Below are 19,058 nucleotides of genomic sequence, written 5' to 3' on the forward strand. Positions count from 1 at the left end.
TTGTCTTATATAGGCACCAATTACCCCCACTTAGAGTGACCAGTCAGAAAGTGTGTAAAATCAGGACAGGGATGGGTGGGGGTGGGGGTGTAAAAGGAGCCTATATAAGAAAAAGACCCCAAAATTGGGACTGTCCCTATAAAATAGGGATATCTGCTCACCCTACCCCAATCCCCTACCCTGATTTTTCACACATCTGGCTAACCCCAGCCAAGCCCTGTGTGACATTCCAATTCTGGCTGCCTGCCCAGGAAGTGAGTTACTTTCACTTTCATTCCTCAGCAAGCAGCCAGCCAGCCTCCCTTCCCCCCCCAGCACTTCACTCAGCCTAGCCCTGACGGAGGGGAGGGAGGAGAGAGGGGTGCTCCTGGGGAGGAGGGAGAAAGGAGGGGGTGCTCCGTGGGGCAGGGGGGAGAAGAATGGATGTTATGGGAGACAACAAAGGATACTGGTTCCAGAGCCACAGCCTCACCTGACCTCAGCCGGGGGGAAAGAGTCACACTCACAGGTGAGTTCCTTTCCCAACCCCCACCCCCTCCCCTTCCCCTTCCCAGAGACCCCAGCAGCCAATCCCATTCCTCAGACTGTGCTGCATTCGGCTCTCTCTAGGACCCAGCAGCCCTGCTTCTACACTGTCTGGGCTGCCTGCAGAGTGGTGCCCCCAGGCAGTGTGAGGCCCTACGCCGCTGCCTATTCTGCCTATGCCTAAGGACAGCCCTGCCTGCGCTTGCCAGTGGAGCAGGCTCATTCGTCTAGTGATTCTTTCCTACTTCTAAATGCTATAAAAGCCAAATTCTTGCACCCCAATTACAGCTCAGCTCCGCAAGCCCATTGCACGCTGCGTTTAATAGGGATGCAGGCATAGCTGAGGGCAGAAATTGGCCAAATGTTCCTAAGTTAGTTCACAGAAACATGGACGAATGCTGACTTTTTACCCTCACCTTCCCTCTTGTCCCTCCTCCTCACCCACTGCCTCCTGAATGTCAAGAAATGCAGATCTGAATGCACAATTGCAACACACACGGTGATTCAGGATAGTTGCATGTACCAGGTATTATTTCTTCCATTCAATTTGCAGTACATTTTGCAGGAGCCAGAGAGGAGCAGGATCTTTAACAGGGGCAAGAGGAGCAGAAAGGAATCCAAAGCTGAAGGAGTAAAGGGAAACAAGATCTGAGAGAGACACTGGTTTGGTAACTACTCTCCGTCTGACATGAGTGCAGGTATTGTTGGGGCTCATTGCCTCAAAAGTTTTCTACCTATCTCTCTGGTATGAATGTGCATGAGCACAAGAGCATATCTCTGGCAACTCCCCGGTGTGAGTGTGTACGCTGGCGCTATCAGGTGCCTCTGACCTGCTCTCTGGTGGAGGTGCTGTTGGAGCAGTTCTATGGGTGCCCGCTCTGGGGCCTTGTTTGTAGCCAAAGTTGCATCTGTATTTCTTTAAATCAGTTTTTAAGAGATGTAGCTAAACTGGAGCAAAACACAGTGTGGTTGTGTTGCCAGCTCTTGCCCTTTCAGGAATTATGGAGTTATGGAATAATTGGTGTTTTGCTTAAAGTCAGTGCTCCTGGAGTCCTGGCAGTACACCTCTACTTTTAAAAAAAGCAAGTTTCTAGCCCTCCTGCTTGTGGAAGAAAGCTGGAGCGTGTGACCAGAGTGCATCCTAATGGCTCAGAAAAGGGAGTCCATTAAAAAGTTTCAGTGCCTGTGTTAGCAGCAAAGAGTCCTGTGGCACCTTATAGATTAACAGACGTTTTGGAGCATGAGCTTTCGTGGGTGAATACATGCATCTGAGGAAGTGGGTATTCACCCACGAAAGCTCATGCTCCAAAACGTCTGTTAGTCTATAAAGTGCCACAGGATTCTTTGCTGTGTTAATCTGTATCCACAAAAAGAAGGAGGAGTCGTTTGGGCATAAGCTTTCCTGGGTCGGACTCCCCCTTGTCTCCCTTAACAAATTCTTACTTTTCAAGTCACTGCTATGGGTTCTGGGGGTCTGACTCAACCCTTCTGACTGCTTGGGGCTGGCAGGGGCACTCTTAAACCAGGCGGTGGCGCCTATGGCTGCGGGCAGACTGAATTACACTCAATCCACATCAGGCGGGTTTACACCGCATTGCGTGTCTGCCCTGGGGCCGGCAGCGGTGACTTTACACTCCCAGGGCGCGCTCAGTGCCACTGCCCGAGGGGCGCCTGGCTGCGAACGCTGCCGGGCAGAGTGCGCCGCGCCGGCCGGCCGGCAGGGGGCGCGGCGGGGCGGCGCGCTGGGTTTGTGCCGGGAGGAAATGATGTGCCTGGTGCCTGGTTATTAATTACAGCGCCGGGCGCCCATTGGCAGAGCGGGAGCAGCCACTTCCTCCTCCCGCTGGCGCCGCAGGAGCAGCATCCCGGCCCCTCCTGCCGCCGCTGGGAACTTTGGCTCTGCGGCGTCTCGTCCCTCCGCGAGCTCCCCTCGTCCGCCGCCGAGCGCCCGCGGCCCGGGCTGGGGGAGGCGGCCGGGCTTGGCCCAGAGGAAGCGCCGTGATTAGAGCGCAGCGGCGCGGGGAGGTCCCGCCGCCGCCGCCGCCCCATGGCCAGGGCTGCCCGCCGCTAGCGCCTCGGCAGCGCCACAGCCCCGCGCCTCCTCCCTCCGCGCTGCCATGAGACGGTGAGTGGCCGGGCCGGGCCGGGCGGCCCTGCGGAGCCCCCCGCGCCGCCTGGGCCGGGAGCCGCCTCTGGCGCGGCGAGGTCCTGCCGCCGGGGCGCGGGAGGGGCGCGCTGCCCGCGGGGGTGGGTCCTACCCGTTGTGGGGCCCAGGCGGGAAGTCCCAGCTCCCCGCAGTGCGTGTGGGGGAGTCGGTGCGGGCACCTCGCTACCTACCTCCGGCTGGGAGTCGCCTTCAGGGGCGCTGGCAGCCAAAACATGACCCCTGCCCTCTGCTTTCCGCGGCCCTCCCTCCGCCGGGAGTGCTTGGCCCCTGCTCGGTGAGAGCGAGCCAGGAAACTCCTCGCCGAGCTCCCGGCCGTGCTAGCTGCCGTTTGAATCGCTTCAAAGGCAGGAATGTGGGATTCATCTTCTGATGCCCACAAGGCAAATGTGGTTACAGATGTTACACGTTACTGTGCCAAGTGTAAACCCTTCCCTCTGCGCTGTAACCCTAACAGTAAAAGAGAAGCTTGGGAACCTTTAAATGGATGAAGGAAGGGGGTGATCTGGGTAGAGGAATGCTTCTTTTAAATGGCCGGATTGCTATTTTCAGTTCATCTTTGGGTTCTGTCATTGCTTTAAGCACAAAAACACTTTGTAGAAAGGCTGGAGTTCCCACTAGTTCTCAAGCTTCTTTTGTAATGTAGAAACGATTGGTGAACAAGACTGACACTTTCCTGTTGGTTTCAGTTGCCTCATGCTGATTGATAAACATTACAATGAGTATCCCACATAAAAAGCTGTTAATTTAGTCCTTTGAAGAATGCAACTATCTTTTGGGGTCTAGTTTCTTAAGGCTCTTTCCTGTTAGCAATATTAAAACTCTGCAAGCCAAAAATAGAAATTTGTTTAAAAATTGCTTTTCTATATGTTTTATAAATATTTAAAAAGTATTTATCAAACATGCTTTAAAATACACAACTGTTTTTCCAAAATATAGTCCAAATGTTACAAAGCTGTTCCTGTCATGTGCTCACTATGAATAATCAAGACTCCCTTTCTAAATGCATTGAAGTCATAGGACCAACTTGAAAATGGTTGAGGTATGTGATTTTCATGGTGGAAAATCATGTGAGATCAATAGATATTACTAGGACTTTTGAGATGTGTGTTGATAACTTAAATCAAAACAAACTGAAAATACCACAGTTCAGAAATGTAGAACATGGCCTGTTGAGTGTTCCACACACCTGTGTGGAAGACAGCTACAGCCTTAGTTCCTGGTCTCTCTCAAACTAGCAAGTGCTTTGGATTTAGTCTGCTCAGCTCCCTGAGACAAGGATGTCTCGTAATGCTCAACAGTAATCCAGTTAGCCTGATGGAGAGTGGTATTAACACAAGCCTGGTCTACACTAGGGGGTGGGATCCATCTAAGTATGCAACTTCTGCTACATGAATAACATAGCTGAAGTCAACATACTTACACCTACCTACTCAATGCGGTGTCTTCACTGTGGTGAGTTGATTGCTGCTGCTCCCCTGTCAACTCTGCCTGCGCCTCTCGTGGCAGTGGAGTACAGGAGTTGACGGGAGAGCGCTCGGGGGTCGATTTATTGCTTCTAGACTAGACACAATTGATCACTGCCTGCTGATCCAGCGGGTAGTATAGACATACCCACAGTCTAAAGAGTCTTGTCTGGTCTAGTCCTCAGCCTTGAGAAAATTATCTTCTAGTCATCTTTCTCCTCCCCCAAGTCCCCAACTCTGAAAATTGTGGAGAAATGGGTATTTTAAAAGTGAGGGAGGAAAATGTCTCAGTTGTTGGGAATGTGAATAATTCTACTGCTCAGGGGAAGGAAAAAGTTAAATGAAATAACAAACTATTGTTTTTTTTTTTTTGTTTTTTTTTTTATAAAGGCAACTTCTCTAGCCATATCCATTTAGGATAGGCATAATAATAGCAAACAGCCTCTTATTTTGATAATTGTCTCAATTTGGAGATTGCAGGAGGCGGGGGGAGGAGGAGAAGCTCTTGCTAATAACCGAGTCTCAATGACTCTGCCTTCCGAAGAGAAGAATACTAGATATCAAATTCCACCCTATTTCTCTTACAGCTCCTGTTGTTATACAAACAACCATATGCCTGAATCACTGACTCTAGAAGAAATTTTCTGGACTAAATATGGTTAAAATTTTTCTCATTCCCTGGTATATGAGAAAGAAGGCAACGCTGAAAGCCAGTGTAGCAAAAGCCAGCGTAGAGAAGGCTGAAGTTTTGACAGGAAACAGATGAAGTCACAGAGGCCAGAAATCCTGTGTGCATTTAGATCTCTCGAGGCTATTTCATTCATTGCTGATTGGTGGTGGTTAGTCAATGCATTTCTGGGGGACTAAATCAAGCCACCTATTTTATGTAGTATTAATGGACTCATATCTATATATTAATGGTCCTAAAGGTTTTATTAACACTCATTGCTTTGTGAAATTTGGGGCATAAGCATGGTGTTAGCCTTTACAATATGTTTACAATAACATAATTTGTAGCAATACCCTGTAGAGGTGCAAAATGGTCTACTTCAGAGGTTCTCAAATTGTGGTCCACAGACTACCGGTGATCTGTGGATAGTCCCCTCTAAGGTATGCGCCTGGGTGTCCACACACAAGAATGAAGGGCCACACACCTAATTAGTGGAGCCATGCAGGCAAGCACAGGTTAAGGTATGCGCCTGGGTGTCCACACACAAGAATGAAGGGCCACACACCTAATTAGTGGAGCCATGCAGGCAAGCACAGGTATGGAGCAGGCATGGCTCCACTAATTAGGTGCCTGGATCCTGGAGAGGATGCACATGTAAGGTGAGGTGATGGCCTTGGAGGGAATAGGGTGGTAGATGGGAGAGGGCAGTGGGGTGAGAAGTGGGAGTGAGGGGAATTTGGAACGTGCAGGGCTGCAGCAGCCAGAGAAAGAGGCGACTTTCCACAGCTCCAGGGCTGTGGCTGCTGGGGAGAGACAGCCCTCTTTCCCAGCCTTATCTCTGTGGCTGTTCTGGCAGGGGAGATACCCCTCTCCTTCCCAGTCCCAGCTCGGGGGCTGCTGCAGTGGAGGAGTGAGGGCACATCCATTGCATTAGAAAGGTAAGACTACTGATATTAAAATAAGTTGTGTGCTTTTATTAATTTTTTTTTTTATATAGCGCTTTTATTCAAAGCGCTTTACAATAGTTAGGTAACAGTACAAACAACATTTGGAAAGATCATTAAGTGGTCTGCCAAGACCCTCAGCAATTTTCAAGTGGTCCGTCAGTTTGAGAACCACTGAGCTATTTACAGCAGTACCTTTTTTTATAAACTAGAAAAACAACTTTTCATGCCTACAGGGACATACCCTGCTTAAACCTACTGCAGACTGTGGGCTTGTACAGCTATCACTGAGGCCATAATCTGTCCTAGAGAACTTTTTTGTTATTTGTGATGATGCAGGAAATAGAAACTTTCAAATTCCAGGCTAAATTTGATGGCCTGGCAGTTATTAGGGAAATATTCCACTCCCCCACCCCCCGGGGGTGGGGGGAAAGGAAGCATTAAGTGATACAGAGTCACTAAAATTTCCAAGTGGAACCATACTTTCAAATCAGTAAAGATTGTCCATTTGTGTGACATGCATTGAGACTGTTCTGTGGCCCCCAATCTTCCAATTAGGAAAAATCCCATTATTGAAAAGGATGAAGCAATTTGCTTATGGTCAATAATACATTTAGATTTCTCTTTTCAGTTTTCATTTCTGTGTCCTGTAGCCTTGAACTAGGCCCTGTGCTTCTCATCCATGAAGGCTGTAGTGACCATAGCAAATATTTTATAAATGCCCTCCAAGTACCATCTGTAAAGGTCTAATGTTTGAGAATAATGTTCTCCCCCAGAAGGGTATGAAATTGAAGGCAGTAAAAAGGCCAAGCACCTAATTGAAGCTGCTTGGTTCTAACGTATATTTGGACATTACAAATTAGTCTGTTTTTTAGGAGGACAGATTCTCCAAAATGAAAGTAACCTTCTCATCCCCTACATTTGAACAAACAGTGATGTGTTCCATACTGTTATTTTGAGTCACTGGGCCCCCTCCTCAGTGTACTTTGTTAGTATGAAAAACACTTTTCTGTCTTGTTAATTTTAACTTCATAAAGGGCCCTTGGCATGCCATATACTTTGGGAATTGCGCGTTGACTCAGATGGCCCAAGATTTATGGGTAGTCCTTACTTGTACTTCTTCCCACTACTCATATGCCCTTTTATAACCTAATGACAGAGCGGTCTTTTCCCCTCTGTCTCCATTTCAGGACATACTTCAAGACATACTACAGTGACTGAAATAATTTTTACAGCCATTTCACTATGTACATCATCAGTCTTTATGTGATGAACTGTAGTCTGTCCAAAAATATAGAAGGTGGGGCTGTTTGTTTAAAAAAAAAAAATGCCTGGGAGAAGTAACCATTTATCTGTGTTTAATTATAATTCACGTAAATATAACACATTTCAAAGTTAGAAGCAGAGAAATGGAAATCCTGTTTGGATATTATTGGTGTTGGCAGTACTAGTCACTTTCAGTTGTATCAGCTGCTCTATTTTACAGGGAGCTCCAATGGCAGTCTCCTTGTATTTTCACTCAATTCTTTGTAAATAGGCATGGCAGAACTTGATTTTTATAATTTTAATGGGTAATATTGATGTTTTTAAGCATTCTTGCAGTTATCAATATAAATCTTCACAGTTGCCCACAGTTTTGGTGGTTCTTCTGCCTTTTTTAGATTTTTATTGCCTTAAATTTTGGCAGTTGTGGGAAGTTATGGATGGGAGTGGTGGTCAGACAATTATTTAATACATTGAGACTCAAAGTTTTAATGGTTAAAACACAAATTGTCAACATCACATGCCAAAATATATGAAATAAATAGCCTTAAATCATACTCAAGTTCTCAAGCAACACTTTTTTTTTAAACTTTGCCTATCTGTAAATTTCAATTATAATTGTGGGAATACTTTTTTTCATTGTGTGGTGAAATCATCACTTAATTATAAGTTTAATTCTTCCAAGCCTATTTATAATCTACATTACTACAGTCATCAACATCTTTCTAATTTTGCTTTTGTCAGAATGTAACCATTGTATTGCCTTAATTTTCATTTATTTATTGGTAAGGAATATAGCATATTGGTTGCTTTGCCTCTGCAAATGAATCATGTTACCTAGTTTGTTACTTAGAATGTGGAATAGTGTGGCCATATTAATTACTTACAAAGGAATTTGTAACAGTTTTAATGGTGACCACAGAAGTTCAGTCTGTGTCTCTGCAGACCTTTCTCAGAGCATTTTCAGCTATATTATTTCCTGAAGCTAGTTATTAACTAACTTCCACTTAATACAAAACACATTCCTCCTATTTGTGCATCAATTATAATTCTTGATGTTCTGATGACTGTTTATGCTGCTATCTAGCCTGATATGTCAAGTTGGTTAAGATTTTGTTTTTTCTAGATTGTTTGTCCATCGAAGTAAGAGAGCCAGGTGCTTTTAGGAAATTGAGGAAGTGACCTGCTCTTTCTTAGCAGTTGAGAAACTCTTGAGGGTAGGAGGAGTTGAAAAACCCTCTTCTCCCTTTCAGCAGGAACAGTGGCACAGTAAAGCGGAGCTTAAATTTTATGTGAAGCTGATGTAGGGGAAGGATTTAAGGACAGGATCCTTGTAGAAATCCCTGGATCCATTCCCTTTCCTAGGAGCTTGACATTACAAGTGGGGGTTCCTGTAACCTGTGCTTGTAGATCTACCTCTGTCTAATAAGTATCTGGTAAAAACACAGCTCTTTCTTGCTGTGTAGATGGAAGCGAACTGTGTTTTAAATGTGGTGGGAATTGTGGTGGGACTGAGTCCCCAGGCAATGCTTAATCTGGGTTTTGTCCTGCCAACTATTAAGCATGGGATTCTGCTTGGCTTTTTGTGTGTGTTGTCTGGGAGTTAAAGTCGTGGTGTTCTAAAACACTACTGTAGGCAAGGCAGTGTAGATTTTAACACAGTTTAAGAATGTTAGAACAAGTTATTTTATATCTCCTAAAACCATAGTTTTAAATCCTACTCTAGACAAGCCCTTTGTATGTAGCTGAGATCTTAATCTTTCTGTGTTTCAGTCTACCACATCTGTAAAATAGTGATGATACTTTGAGGCAAGTTGGAAGGCTTTATTTCAAAACACTTGTAAAGTGCTTTGAGATCCTCAGATAGAAGGAGCTATATAAGCACAAAGTTTTGTTATTAAATTTAATAGAAATGCTTTAAAGAAATAACCAAGTGACTTTTTATTACATTTAAACTATTCCCCTGCAATGTTTGCAACCATTACTCTAAGACTGTGTTGCTATGTAATATTTTCAAAAGTACATAAGGTAACTTAGGAGCCCAAGTCCCATTTTCAGAAGTGACTAAGGGTACGTCTACACTGTAGAGGAAAAACCAAGTCTCAGAACCCAGGTCAATTTACTTGGATTTGTGGGGTTTGGGCTGCAGGGCTAAAAATAGCACTGTAGGCTCTGGTGCCCAGTAAGGGGAAACAATCTGGAGCGTGGGTTCCAGCCCGAGCAGGAACAACTACGCTGCTATTTTTGGCCCTGCAGTCTGAGCCCAAGTCAGATGATTCTGGCTCAGACTCAGAGCTGGGGGGTTTTCTTTGCAGCATAGACATACCTTTAGGCTACTAAGGCCCATTGACTTTCAGTGTGTGCTTTTTGAAAGTGCTACCCTATATTACATGAACTGAGTAGAATCACAAAGATAACATTGATTTTGTTTTTATTGGATAAGCTGAGTGAGATGATTATTAGTAGTATCTTGATTTTATCTGACAATGTGTAATATGTTTTTTATAAATCTGTTACCCATTTCGTAGTGGGTTTAAATATGCTGACTCAGATAGAAAGCCCAAATCAGATATGACTAATAACAATCCATCAGCTTGTGTATGAAGGATATCAAGTGCTGCATCTCATTATCGGAGCTTGTAGGGGGAGCCTCTTCATCTTCTGATGTGGTGTTTCATTTCAGATTGGATTCAGTTTAACCCTTTGCTTTTCCTCCACTTCAACTGCTTGCTACTGTTACCTGTTAACGTTTCACTAAAGTCAGTGGAGCATTGGGATATGCATGGCAGCTGAGCAGTACAATGCCTAGTTCCAATGCATCTGCCATTGGTCAGAACTAGCCTTAAATATTCTTTGCTGGCTGGCTGGCTCTGCAAAACCACTAGTTACGTACTCCAGAAAAAATCCAGACTCGTCCACTGTAATCACATCCTATTCTGCATTAGTGCAAATGGACAACACAATGTCCATCTTCATAAATAATTTAGGGTATTCATGGGTCCCTTAAATTAGAAATGTCTGTTTTCAGGACCTCCCCTCGCTAGTCTTACACCAGTATTCAGTCTAGCATGCTTTAGCTGACTGGTCACCTGAAGGATGTGTTGGCCCAGTGTCCTCATGAAGTGGACATCAGGCTGGATGAACACTTATTTTCCTTGGGGGCAAGTGCTAGGTCTGTCATAAAATTTTTTTGCTGCCCTGTTTTCCACAATATCTCCTGGGATATGTTTGCGCAAGGACTCATAAACTCTAGGACTGGAAGGGACCTCGAAGTCATAGAGTCCAGTCCCCTGCCTTCATGGCAGGACCAAATACTATCTAGACCATCCCTGAGAGACATTTATCTAACCTACTCTTAAATATCTCCAGAGATGGAGATTCCACAACTTCCCTAGGCAATCTATTCCAGTGTTTAACTACCCTGACAGTTAATAACTTTTTCCTAATGTCCAACCTAAATCTCCCTTGCTGCAGTTTAAGCCCATTGCTTCTTGTTCTATCATTGGAGGCTAAAGTGAACAAGTTTTCTCACTCCTCCTGATGACACCCTTTTAGATACCTGAAAACTGCTATCATGTCCCCTCTCAGTCTTCTCTTCTCCAAACTAAACAAACCCAATTCCTTCAGCCTTCCTTCATAGGTCATGTTCTCAAGACCTTTAATCATTCTTGTTGCTCTTCTCTGGACCCTCTCCAATTTCTCCACATCTTTCTTGAAATGCGGTGCCCAGAACTGGACACAATACTCCAGTTGAGGCCTAACCAGCGCAGAATAAAGCGGAAGAATGACTTCTCGTGTCTTGTTTACAACACACCTGTTAATGCATCCCAGAATCACATTTGCTTTTTTTTGCAACAGTATCACACTGTTGACTCATATTAAGCTTGTGGTCTACTATGACCCCTAGATCTCTTTCTGCCATACTCCTTCCTAGACAGTCTCTTCCCATTCTGTATGTGTGAAACTGATTGTTCCTTCCTAAGTGGAGCACTTTGCATTTATCTTTATTGAACTTCATCTGTTTACCTCAGACCATTTCTCCAATTTGTCCAGATCATTTTGAATTTTGACCCTGTCCTCCAAAGCAGTTGCAATCCCTCCCAGTTTGGTATTGTCCGCGAACTTAATAAGCGTACTTTCTATGCCAACGTCTAAATAATTGATGAAGATATTGAACAGAATCGGTCCCAAAACAGACCCCTGTGGAACCCCACTTGTTATACCTTTCCAGCAGGATTGGGAGCCATTAACAACTACTCTCTGAGTACGGTTATCCAGCCAGTTATGCACCCACCTTATAGTAGCCCCATCTAAATTGTACTTTCCTAGTTTATCTATAAGAATATCATGCGAGACCGTATCAAATGCCTTACTAAAGTCTATTTATATCACATCCACCGCTTCTCCCTTATCCACAAGGCTCGTTATCCTATCAAAGAACGCTATCAGATTAGTTTGACACGATTTGTTCTTTACAAATCCATGCTGGCTATTCCCTATCACCTTGCCAGCTTCCAAGTGTTTGCAGATGATTTCTTTAATTACCTGCTCCATTATCTTCCCTGGCACAGAAGTTAAACTAACTGGTCTGTAGTTTCCTGGGTTGTTTTTATTTCCCTTTTTATAGATGGGCACTATATTTGCCCCCTTCCAGTCTTCTGGAATCTCTCCCGTCTCCCATGATTTCCCAAAGATAATAGCTAGAGGCTCAGATACCTCTTCTATTAACTCCTTGAGTATTCTAGGATGCATTTCATCAGGCCTTGGTGACTTGCAGGCATCTAACTTTTCTAAGTGATTTTTTACTTGCTCTTTCCTTATTTTCTCTTCTAAACCTACCCTCTTCCCGTAAGCATTCACTATACTAGACATTCCTTCAGACTTCTCAGTGAAGACTGAAACAAAGAAGTCATTAAGCATCTCTGCCATTTCCAAGTCTCCCGTTACTGTTTCCCCCTCCTCATTGACCAGTGGGCCTACCCTGTCCTTGGTCTTCCTCTTGCTTCTAATGTATTGATAAAAAGTCTTCTTGTTTCCCTTTATTCCCATAGCTAGTTTGAGTTCATTTTGTGCCTTTGCTTTTCTAATCTTGCCTCTGCATTCCTGTGTTATTTGCCTATATTCATCCTTTGTAATCTGACCTAGTTTCCATTTTTTATATGACGCCTTTTAATTTTGTAGGTCACGCAAGATCTCGTGGTTAAGCCAAGGTGGTCTTTTGCCACATTTTCTATCTTTCCTAACCATCGGAATAACTTGCTTTTGGGCCCTTAATAGTGTCCCTTTGAAAAACTGCCAACTTTCCTCAGTTGTTTTTCCCCTCAGTCTTAATTCCCATGGGACCTTGCCTATCAGCTCTCTGAGCTTACCAAAATCCGCCTTCCTGAAATCCATTGTCTCTATTCTGCTGTACTCCCTTCTACCCTTCCTTAGAATTGCAAATTCTATGATTTCATGATCACTTTCACCCAAGCTTCCTTCTACTTTCAAATTCTCAACAAGTTCCTCCCTATTTGTTAAAATCAAGTCTAGAACAGCTTCCCCCCTAGTAGCTTTTTCAACTTTCTGAAATAAAAAGTTGTCTGCAATGCAGTCCAGGAACTTATTAGATAGTCTGTGCCCCGCGGTGTTATTTTCCCAACATATATCTGGATAGTTGAAGTCCCCCATCACCACCAAATCTTGGGCTTTGGATGATTTTGTTTTTTTGAAAAAAGCCTCATCCACCTCTTCCGCCTGATTAGGTGGCCTGTAGTAGATTCCCAGCACGACATCACCCTTGTTTTTTACCCCTTTTAGCCTAACCCAGAGACTCTCCACACTTCCGTCTCCTATGTCCATCTCCACCTCAGTCCAAGTGGTGTACATTTTTAATATATAAGGCAACACCTCCTCCCTTTTTCCCCTGTCTATCCTTCCTGAGCAAACTATACCCATCCACACCAACATTCCAGTTGTGTGTATTATCCCACCAAGTTTCAGTAATGCTAATAATATCACAGTTGTATTTATTTATTAGCACTTCCAGTTCTTCCTGCTTATTACCCATGCTTCTTGCATTCGTATATAGGCATCTAAGATACTGGTTTGATCTTGCCTCCCAGCTTTGCCCTGACTCTCCTTCCTCTCTGCCATTATAGCCCATGCTCCCTCCTGTTTCCAACCCATCTCCCAGGTCTTGTTCCCCACTTACCTGTGGGCTTTGCTCACCTGTCCCCGTTGAACCTAGTTTAAAGCACTCCTTCCTAGGTTAGCCAGTCTGTGTGCAAATAAGGCCTTTCCCCTCTTTGAAAGGTGAACGCCATCTGTTCCTAGCAGTCCTTCCTCGAATAGCATCCCGTGGTCGAGGAAGCCAAAGCCCTCCTGGCGACACCATCTTCGCAGCCAGGCATTCACCTTCACGATGCATCTGTCTCTGCCCGGACCCCTACCTTCAACAGAAGGCTAGTATTCTTTTTAAAATTATGAAGAACAAGTTTAAGCTTTGTTGTAACGTGCGTTGTTTGCCTGGACTGCTCAAGCCCTGAATGCTTGTGTAGGAGGAAGTCCTGTCTAGTCAGAAGGCCGGATAATCCTCGACAATGCCTGTGTAACATCTCGGATATGGGCCCCTGGCAGGCAGCATACCTCCCGGGATGAACGGTCAGGGCGACAGATGGGTGTCTCCGTCCCCCTCAGCAGAGAGTCTCCCACCACCACTACCCTACGTTTCTTATCAGTGGTGGCAGCAGACCTCCCACCCTTAGGGGTACAAGACTTCACCTCCTTAACTGTTGGGGGTGATTCCTTCTCTCCTGTATCAAGAAGAGCATAACGGTTATCTTTTACCACAGCAGGAGGGTTCGCAGCAGCGGTGGAGCACTGCCTGCTGCTAGAAGTAACCAGCTGGCTGTGTCCACCATGAGCCTCCTCCTCCACTGGTGTGTCAGATACCAGTGGAGGAGGAGATGCCTCAGGGTGTGTGTCGGTAGTCCTGTGAACTGGGACAGCTACGTCAGCTGTCTCCACATGGATACTGTCCAGGAATTGCTCTTGGATATGGATGTTCCTCAGCCTAGCCACCTCCTCCTGTAGCTCTCCCACTTGCTGCCTGAGAGATTCCACTAGTAGGCATCTTTCACATTGGATGCCAGCCCAGCCTGGATATCAGTAAGTGGAAATTGCAAATTACAGTCTTTGCAAGCCCACACCAGAATCTGGGTAAAAGCATCCATGCTTTGGTGCTCTGTCTGGCCACAGGCGCAGGTGGAGGAGACAGAAGCAGTGCTGGCACAGGTGTTGCGGGTCCTCCTCACCATTGTAAGCCTCCCTCTGTCAAACTCTCTCAAATTCCCGTCTGCAGCTCCCTGTCCGCTCTGCTCTGCCCACAGATGCTGTATGTGCTCCTCCTTCACCTGGAGAACTCCCTTGCAAAACTCCCTGTTAGCAGCTCCTGTTAGCTAAGCTGGACTGTTAACAAGAGTTAACATTATGCAGTATCCATCTACCAAGTACACAAATTAGTTGACAAACTTGTGGTTTTCCATAGGGCTCAGTCTCCCTACTGTCCTTTTCTGCATTTCAAATTTAGATTAACCAGCTGCATTGCTCAGGGATATGAAAAAATTCACACTCCTGAACACTGTAATTAAGGCAGTGTGTAGATGTGACTAGATGGAATTCTTCCTTCGACTAGCTGCCAGCGCTTGGGTTTACGTAGAATGGATGAGGAAAACCCCCTTACATCAATGTAGGAAGTGTCTATGCTTTGGTACTACAGTGGCATAACTGCAGTGACTCCTGTAATGTAAACTTCCCTTGGGGGTTTGTCTAGACCAGTGGTTCCCAAACTGGGATTCTCGAAATGTTACAGGGTGTTCTTGGAGGAGGGGGGAATCCCTAATGGCGGACAAAGCTGTCCCTAGGGAACCCGGGCAGCACGGGGTCGGCAGCCTGGAGCCCCTGTACTGCCAAGAGCTAAGCAGATCAAAGCAAGCATGTCTATCACACTGAGGAGATTTACACTTCAAGGCTCTTCATAAGAAATGAAAAGGGAGGTGGATACTTCTTTTTGCTGTTTTTAAAAATTAAATAGGTAGCTAGTATTGTTTTTAAAATTATGAAGAACAAGTTTAAGCTTTGTTGTAACGTGCGTTGTTTGCCTGGACTGCTCAAGCCCTGAATGCTTGTGTAGGAGGAAGTCTTTGAGTTGGCTTTTTAAATATCTTCATGCTGTTTCACATCTGATACTCCTTGATGAAACATAGGAGCCTTGTTTTATAACAGGCTTATTCAAAGTGATAGAAGCTACACAGTGAGATCTTGGAAGAGTATTGCTGTTTTCATAATGTAATAAAAATACTATAATGATAAATTGTAATGTGTAATCAAGTCATAAAAACAAATTTTATATTTCCAAGATCACTGCTTTTATAAAGGAGAAAATCCTTGGAAATATTCATTTTTAGGAGGCGGTTCACGAGACTTGACATTTTAGTGAAAGGGATTCACAGGTTTGTTGAAGTTTGGGAACCACTGGTCTAGACTGAGGAAAATTTAGCTACCCCACATTGTCAAAGCACAACTTAATCTTCTACTTCTGCAAGGGGTGACTGCAAACAGCTAAACACAACTTGCCTTGTCTGTGCTAGTGCAAAGTGGTGATAGGTGGCACATCTTTAAATGATGTGTTTTCCCAGTCTAGGCAAACCAATAGTCAAATCCTGTGGCATCAGACTCTGGACACTACTACAATACTATCATTCCTATCCTGGCATATAAGAGAGGATTTGAGATGATGGCTAAGAGGGCGAGACTGAGGCCAAGCCTACTGTAGGAAATTAGGTCAGTATATCTGTTGGGTGTGACAAATCAACACAGATCAATTGACCTAATCCCTGATATAAACTGCGCCAAGTTGATACAAGTCTGACATAGCTACCGCCTCTTGTAGGTTGGGTACTATGCCAATAGGAGAAGGTTGGCGTAGGTAGCATCTTCAGTCAAGCGTGACAGCAGCGCTTTTAGTGTAGATGTGCCCATGTTTCTGAAGTGCTAGTTGGCACAGAGCGTAGCTAGTGAATACGGCATGAGTCGTAGTGAGTTTGAGATCTGGGAATCTGTGGCTTTTTACTTGTGTGTTTTGAGCCCCTTCTAGTGGGGGAATGTTTCTTTTTTTTGGTTGGAGGTTTTTTTTTTTTTTTTTTTTTTTTTTTTTTTTTTCCCCACCCCCTTCAGACTGAAACCAAACTTGGTTAAGGAAGAGGAGTCTGGTTTAGGTATTGGGGAGATGGTGGTGGGAGGAGCATGCAATCGCCACTTTCTTGATAGAGCTCGTTAATAACATACCTCTATTCTAGGATGTCTTTCTCCTCTTTCCCCCCCCCCCCCCTTTTTCCTTCTACCCTGCCTCTTGCCCAGGGCTGGCTTTAGGCACTGTGGGGCCCGATTCAAAAAAGCTGCCGCTGAAGACAGCGGTGGGACTTCGGCGACAGCTCAGTTGGCCACCGGTACCTTTGACGGCACTTCCTTCTTCCACATCGACCGAGCTGCAGCTGAAGACAGCGGAAGACTTTGGCGGAAGCCGGCGGAGGGTCCTTAGTGACGTTGCGGGGCCCTCTTAGGGGCATGGGGCCCAATTCAGGGGAATAGGTTGAATTGCCCTAAAGGTGGCCCTGCTCTTGCCCTCTTTGGGTGTGGGAGAAAGGGAAGTGGACCTGCTTTTTGCAAAGACTGCTTGAGAGGAAGAGAGGGTGCTGTGACTCCTAACAATAGAAGCATTCTCCACCCTGGTGATCTAAGCAGGACCAAATAAGTGAGGAAGGGCATCTCCTTCAGCACTCTGAAGGTATGGAAAGGAGGTGGGTAGAGGTACTAAGGCCCTCCCCTAAGTGTTTCAATGGAGTTGAAGCCAGCTGCCATACCCCTCTGGGGTTAGACATTTCTTTCTTTGACTATGAACCTTAGCAGCTTGGTAAAAGACAAACTGCAGAGGAGGCAGGCAGATCAGGCAACTGTTCTGAGCTCATTTGGCTGGCTGGCAAGTATCCTGCAGCCAGAAAAGCAGGTGGGCAGCTGCTGGTGGTTGTACAAATGAACAGGAGACTACTAATGGCTCTCTTTGAAGTCATCAAAGCTGCTGATCAGCTGTAGGGGGAGTGGTGGCAAACCCTAAAATCCTGTGCTAGATCAGTGGTTCTCACACTTAGCAAGCCTCTGATGTGACCCCCCCCCCCGCATAAATTAAAACACTTTTTTTTTTTTAAAAAAATTTTATTTTAAAATACACTTAACACCATCCTGCAGAAGGGGGTTGGCTGCATTTGCATAAGGTGTAGGAGAGAGGACTTGACCTCAAGGTAAGGGTTTAAGGTAAAGGGGCCAAGTAGGAAGTGACCCAGAGAAATTGCAGCAGCTAACTGAAGGAAGCAGTACATGGGTGCTGTTTATAGTGCCCTGGGCTGGAACCTGGAGTTCCTGGGTTCCCCCTGGAGAAGAGGACAGGGGTTGCTTAGAAGCCTGAGCAAAGGGCTGAATTTAAAGGGCCCAGAGTCCTGGCTGAAGACCAATGAGGGCAGATAACTTTGGACTCCTTTGCTACCTCAGAAGGGGTTCATTTTAACTGTGACACTTGGTTGGAGGGCTGAGCCACCGAAGACCCACCAAACAAGGTTGACATCTAGGTTGGCATAGCTGTAGTGCTAAGGGTGTGGATTCTTCACTCCCTTGAGCGCTGTAGTTATGTCGACATAAGTTTTAAGTGCAGATCAGGGCAGGCCTAACTCATAGTTACAGCTGAAGTGTAGCAGTGGCCTGTCTCCTTTTATAGACTGTCCTAACAACCACCCTATGCAGGTGGTATCACAGAGGATTTAGGATTCTGGGATCTGCTAAAATTTTTACGTGACAGTTGAGTGTGCACAGAAATGATATTTTCCCTTGATTGTCTATATGTCGGTCCTTGTTTCCCACCCCTAAAAATCAGTATTAAACAAAAAGGGTTGATGGGGTACCTATAAACTTGAGGTCACTTTCCTCATTTATTTGAGTTCTCCTGTGACTCTCTTAAAATACTGAAAGAGTATTTCACCCCTAAACAAATGACTGCAAAAATTCTTCCAAAAAAAGTTTCGGCTCTGGACTCAGGCCAGCCTTGAGATGTTTCAACCCCGAAGGTTAGTGTCAGACAGTACATTCAGTGGTGGGTTCTCATGAAAATCCTGATATAGCTTGAACTAGCTATAGCTGTAGAAGCTTTAATGTGCTGGCACACGCACAATATGACAAATATATATTCACCCTCAATTTTTGTAAGATACTTGCTTTGAAAAGTGTCCCGTTGACTTTACTGTAGCTCATTGACAGCAGTATTTGCTTCACTGGAACAAGTTTACAAATGAAGAACCACTTGGTTCTTTTTATGTGCATATTTGAGTTTAATTGTCCTTTGCAGGGCCACACGAATTCTGTGTGCTGTGCTCTAGAGAGCTCAGAGCTGCAGTTTGACACTGGAGTTCTTACTTCGTGTGTGTTTGTGTTTTTGCTGTTTACATTCTGAAAGGGTGGAGGGAATCGCAGATAGGATTTACAATATTGTGTTGGTTTAAAAGCTTATTTTTCAAAGAGGTTGTTTAAAGCTTATACTTTCAATTACACTGGCCTATTAAAATCCATGAATCCCAGTTAATATTAAAAATAGTGTTGATAACAAGTTGGTACAGTTTTTTATAAACTTTACCTGAAATGTCCTTGGGATTACACCTTAGGGTTTGTTTACACTACTGCTTATGTCAATGCAACTTCCATTTCTCTGGGAGGTTTTTTTCACACCCCTGAGTGATGTACGTTAATAGACTTAAAAAGCAGTGTGGACACGGCCTTATGTTGGTGGGAGACTGTCTTCCACCAGTGTAACTTCTGCCTCTTGTTGTGGTGGAGTAATTATGCTGATGGGAGAGCACTCTCATTGGCATAGTGTATCTTCACCAGACATGCTATAGTGCACATCGGTGCATACAGAAGAATGTTTAATGTTAATTTACAGTCCT

At 44.9% G+C, this 19,058-nt stretch overlaps 1 protein-coding gene across 3 annotated transcripts in view; it reads left to right on the top strand.

The window, feature by feature from the left end:
- The first annotated feature begins 466 nt into the window (after nt 1-466).
- The window catches only part of ACVR1 (activin A receptor type 1), a 111,818-nt gene continuing 93,226 nt past the window's right edge, over nt 467-19,058 (top strand). Inside the window, exons 1-2 of one of the 3 annotated variants that reach the window (XM_030579807.1) lie at nt 467-508; nt 1,079-1,223. Coding sequence is in view for 1 of the 3 variants with exons in the window: in XM_030579805.1 (XP_030435665.1) it covers nt 2,643-2,650 (8 nt within the window). In the remaining 2 variants the exon portion in view is untranslated. Of the gene's footprint in view, nt 509-1,078; nt 1,224-2,551; nt 2,651-19,058 lie in introns of those variants that run through there. The other 2 variants (XM_030579808.1, XM_030579805.1) reach the window with 2 other exon arrangements.

Source organism: Gopherus evgoodei, chromosome 11 (genome assembly GCF_007399415.2).
Source record: "Gopherus evgoodei ecotype Sinaloan lineage chromosome 11, rGopEvg1_v1.p, whole genome shotgun sequence".
NCBI classification, from domain to species: domain Eukaryota; kingdom Metazoa; phylum Chordata; order Testudines; family Testudinidae; genus Gopherus; species Gopherus evgoodei.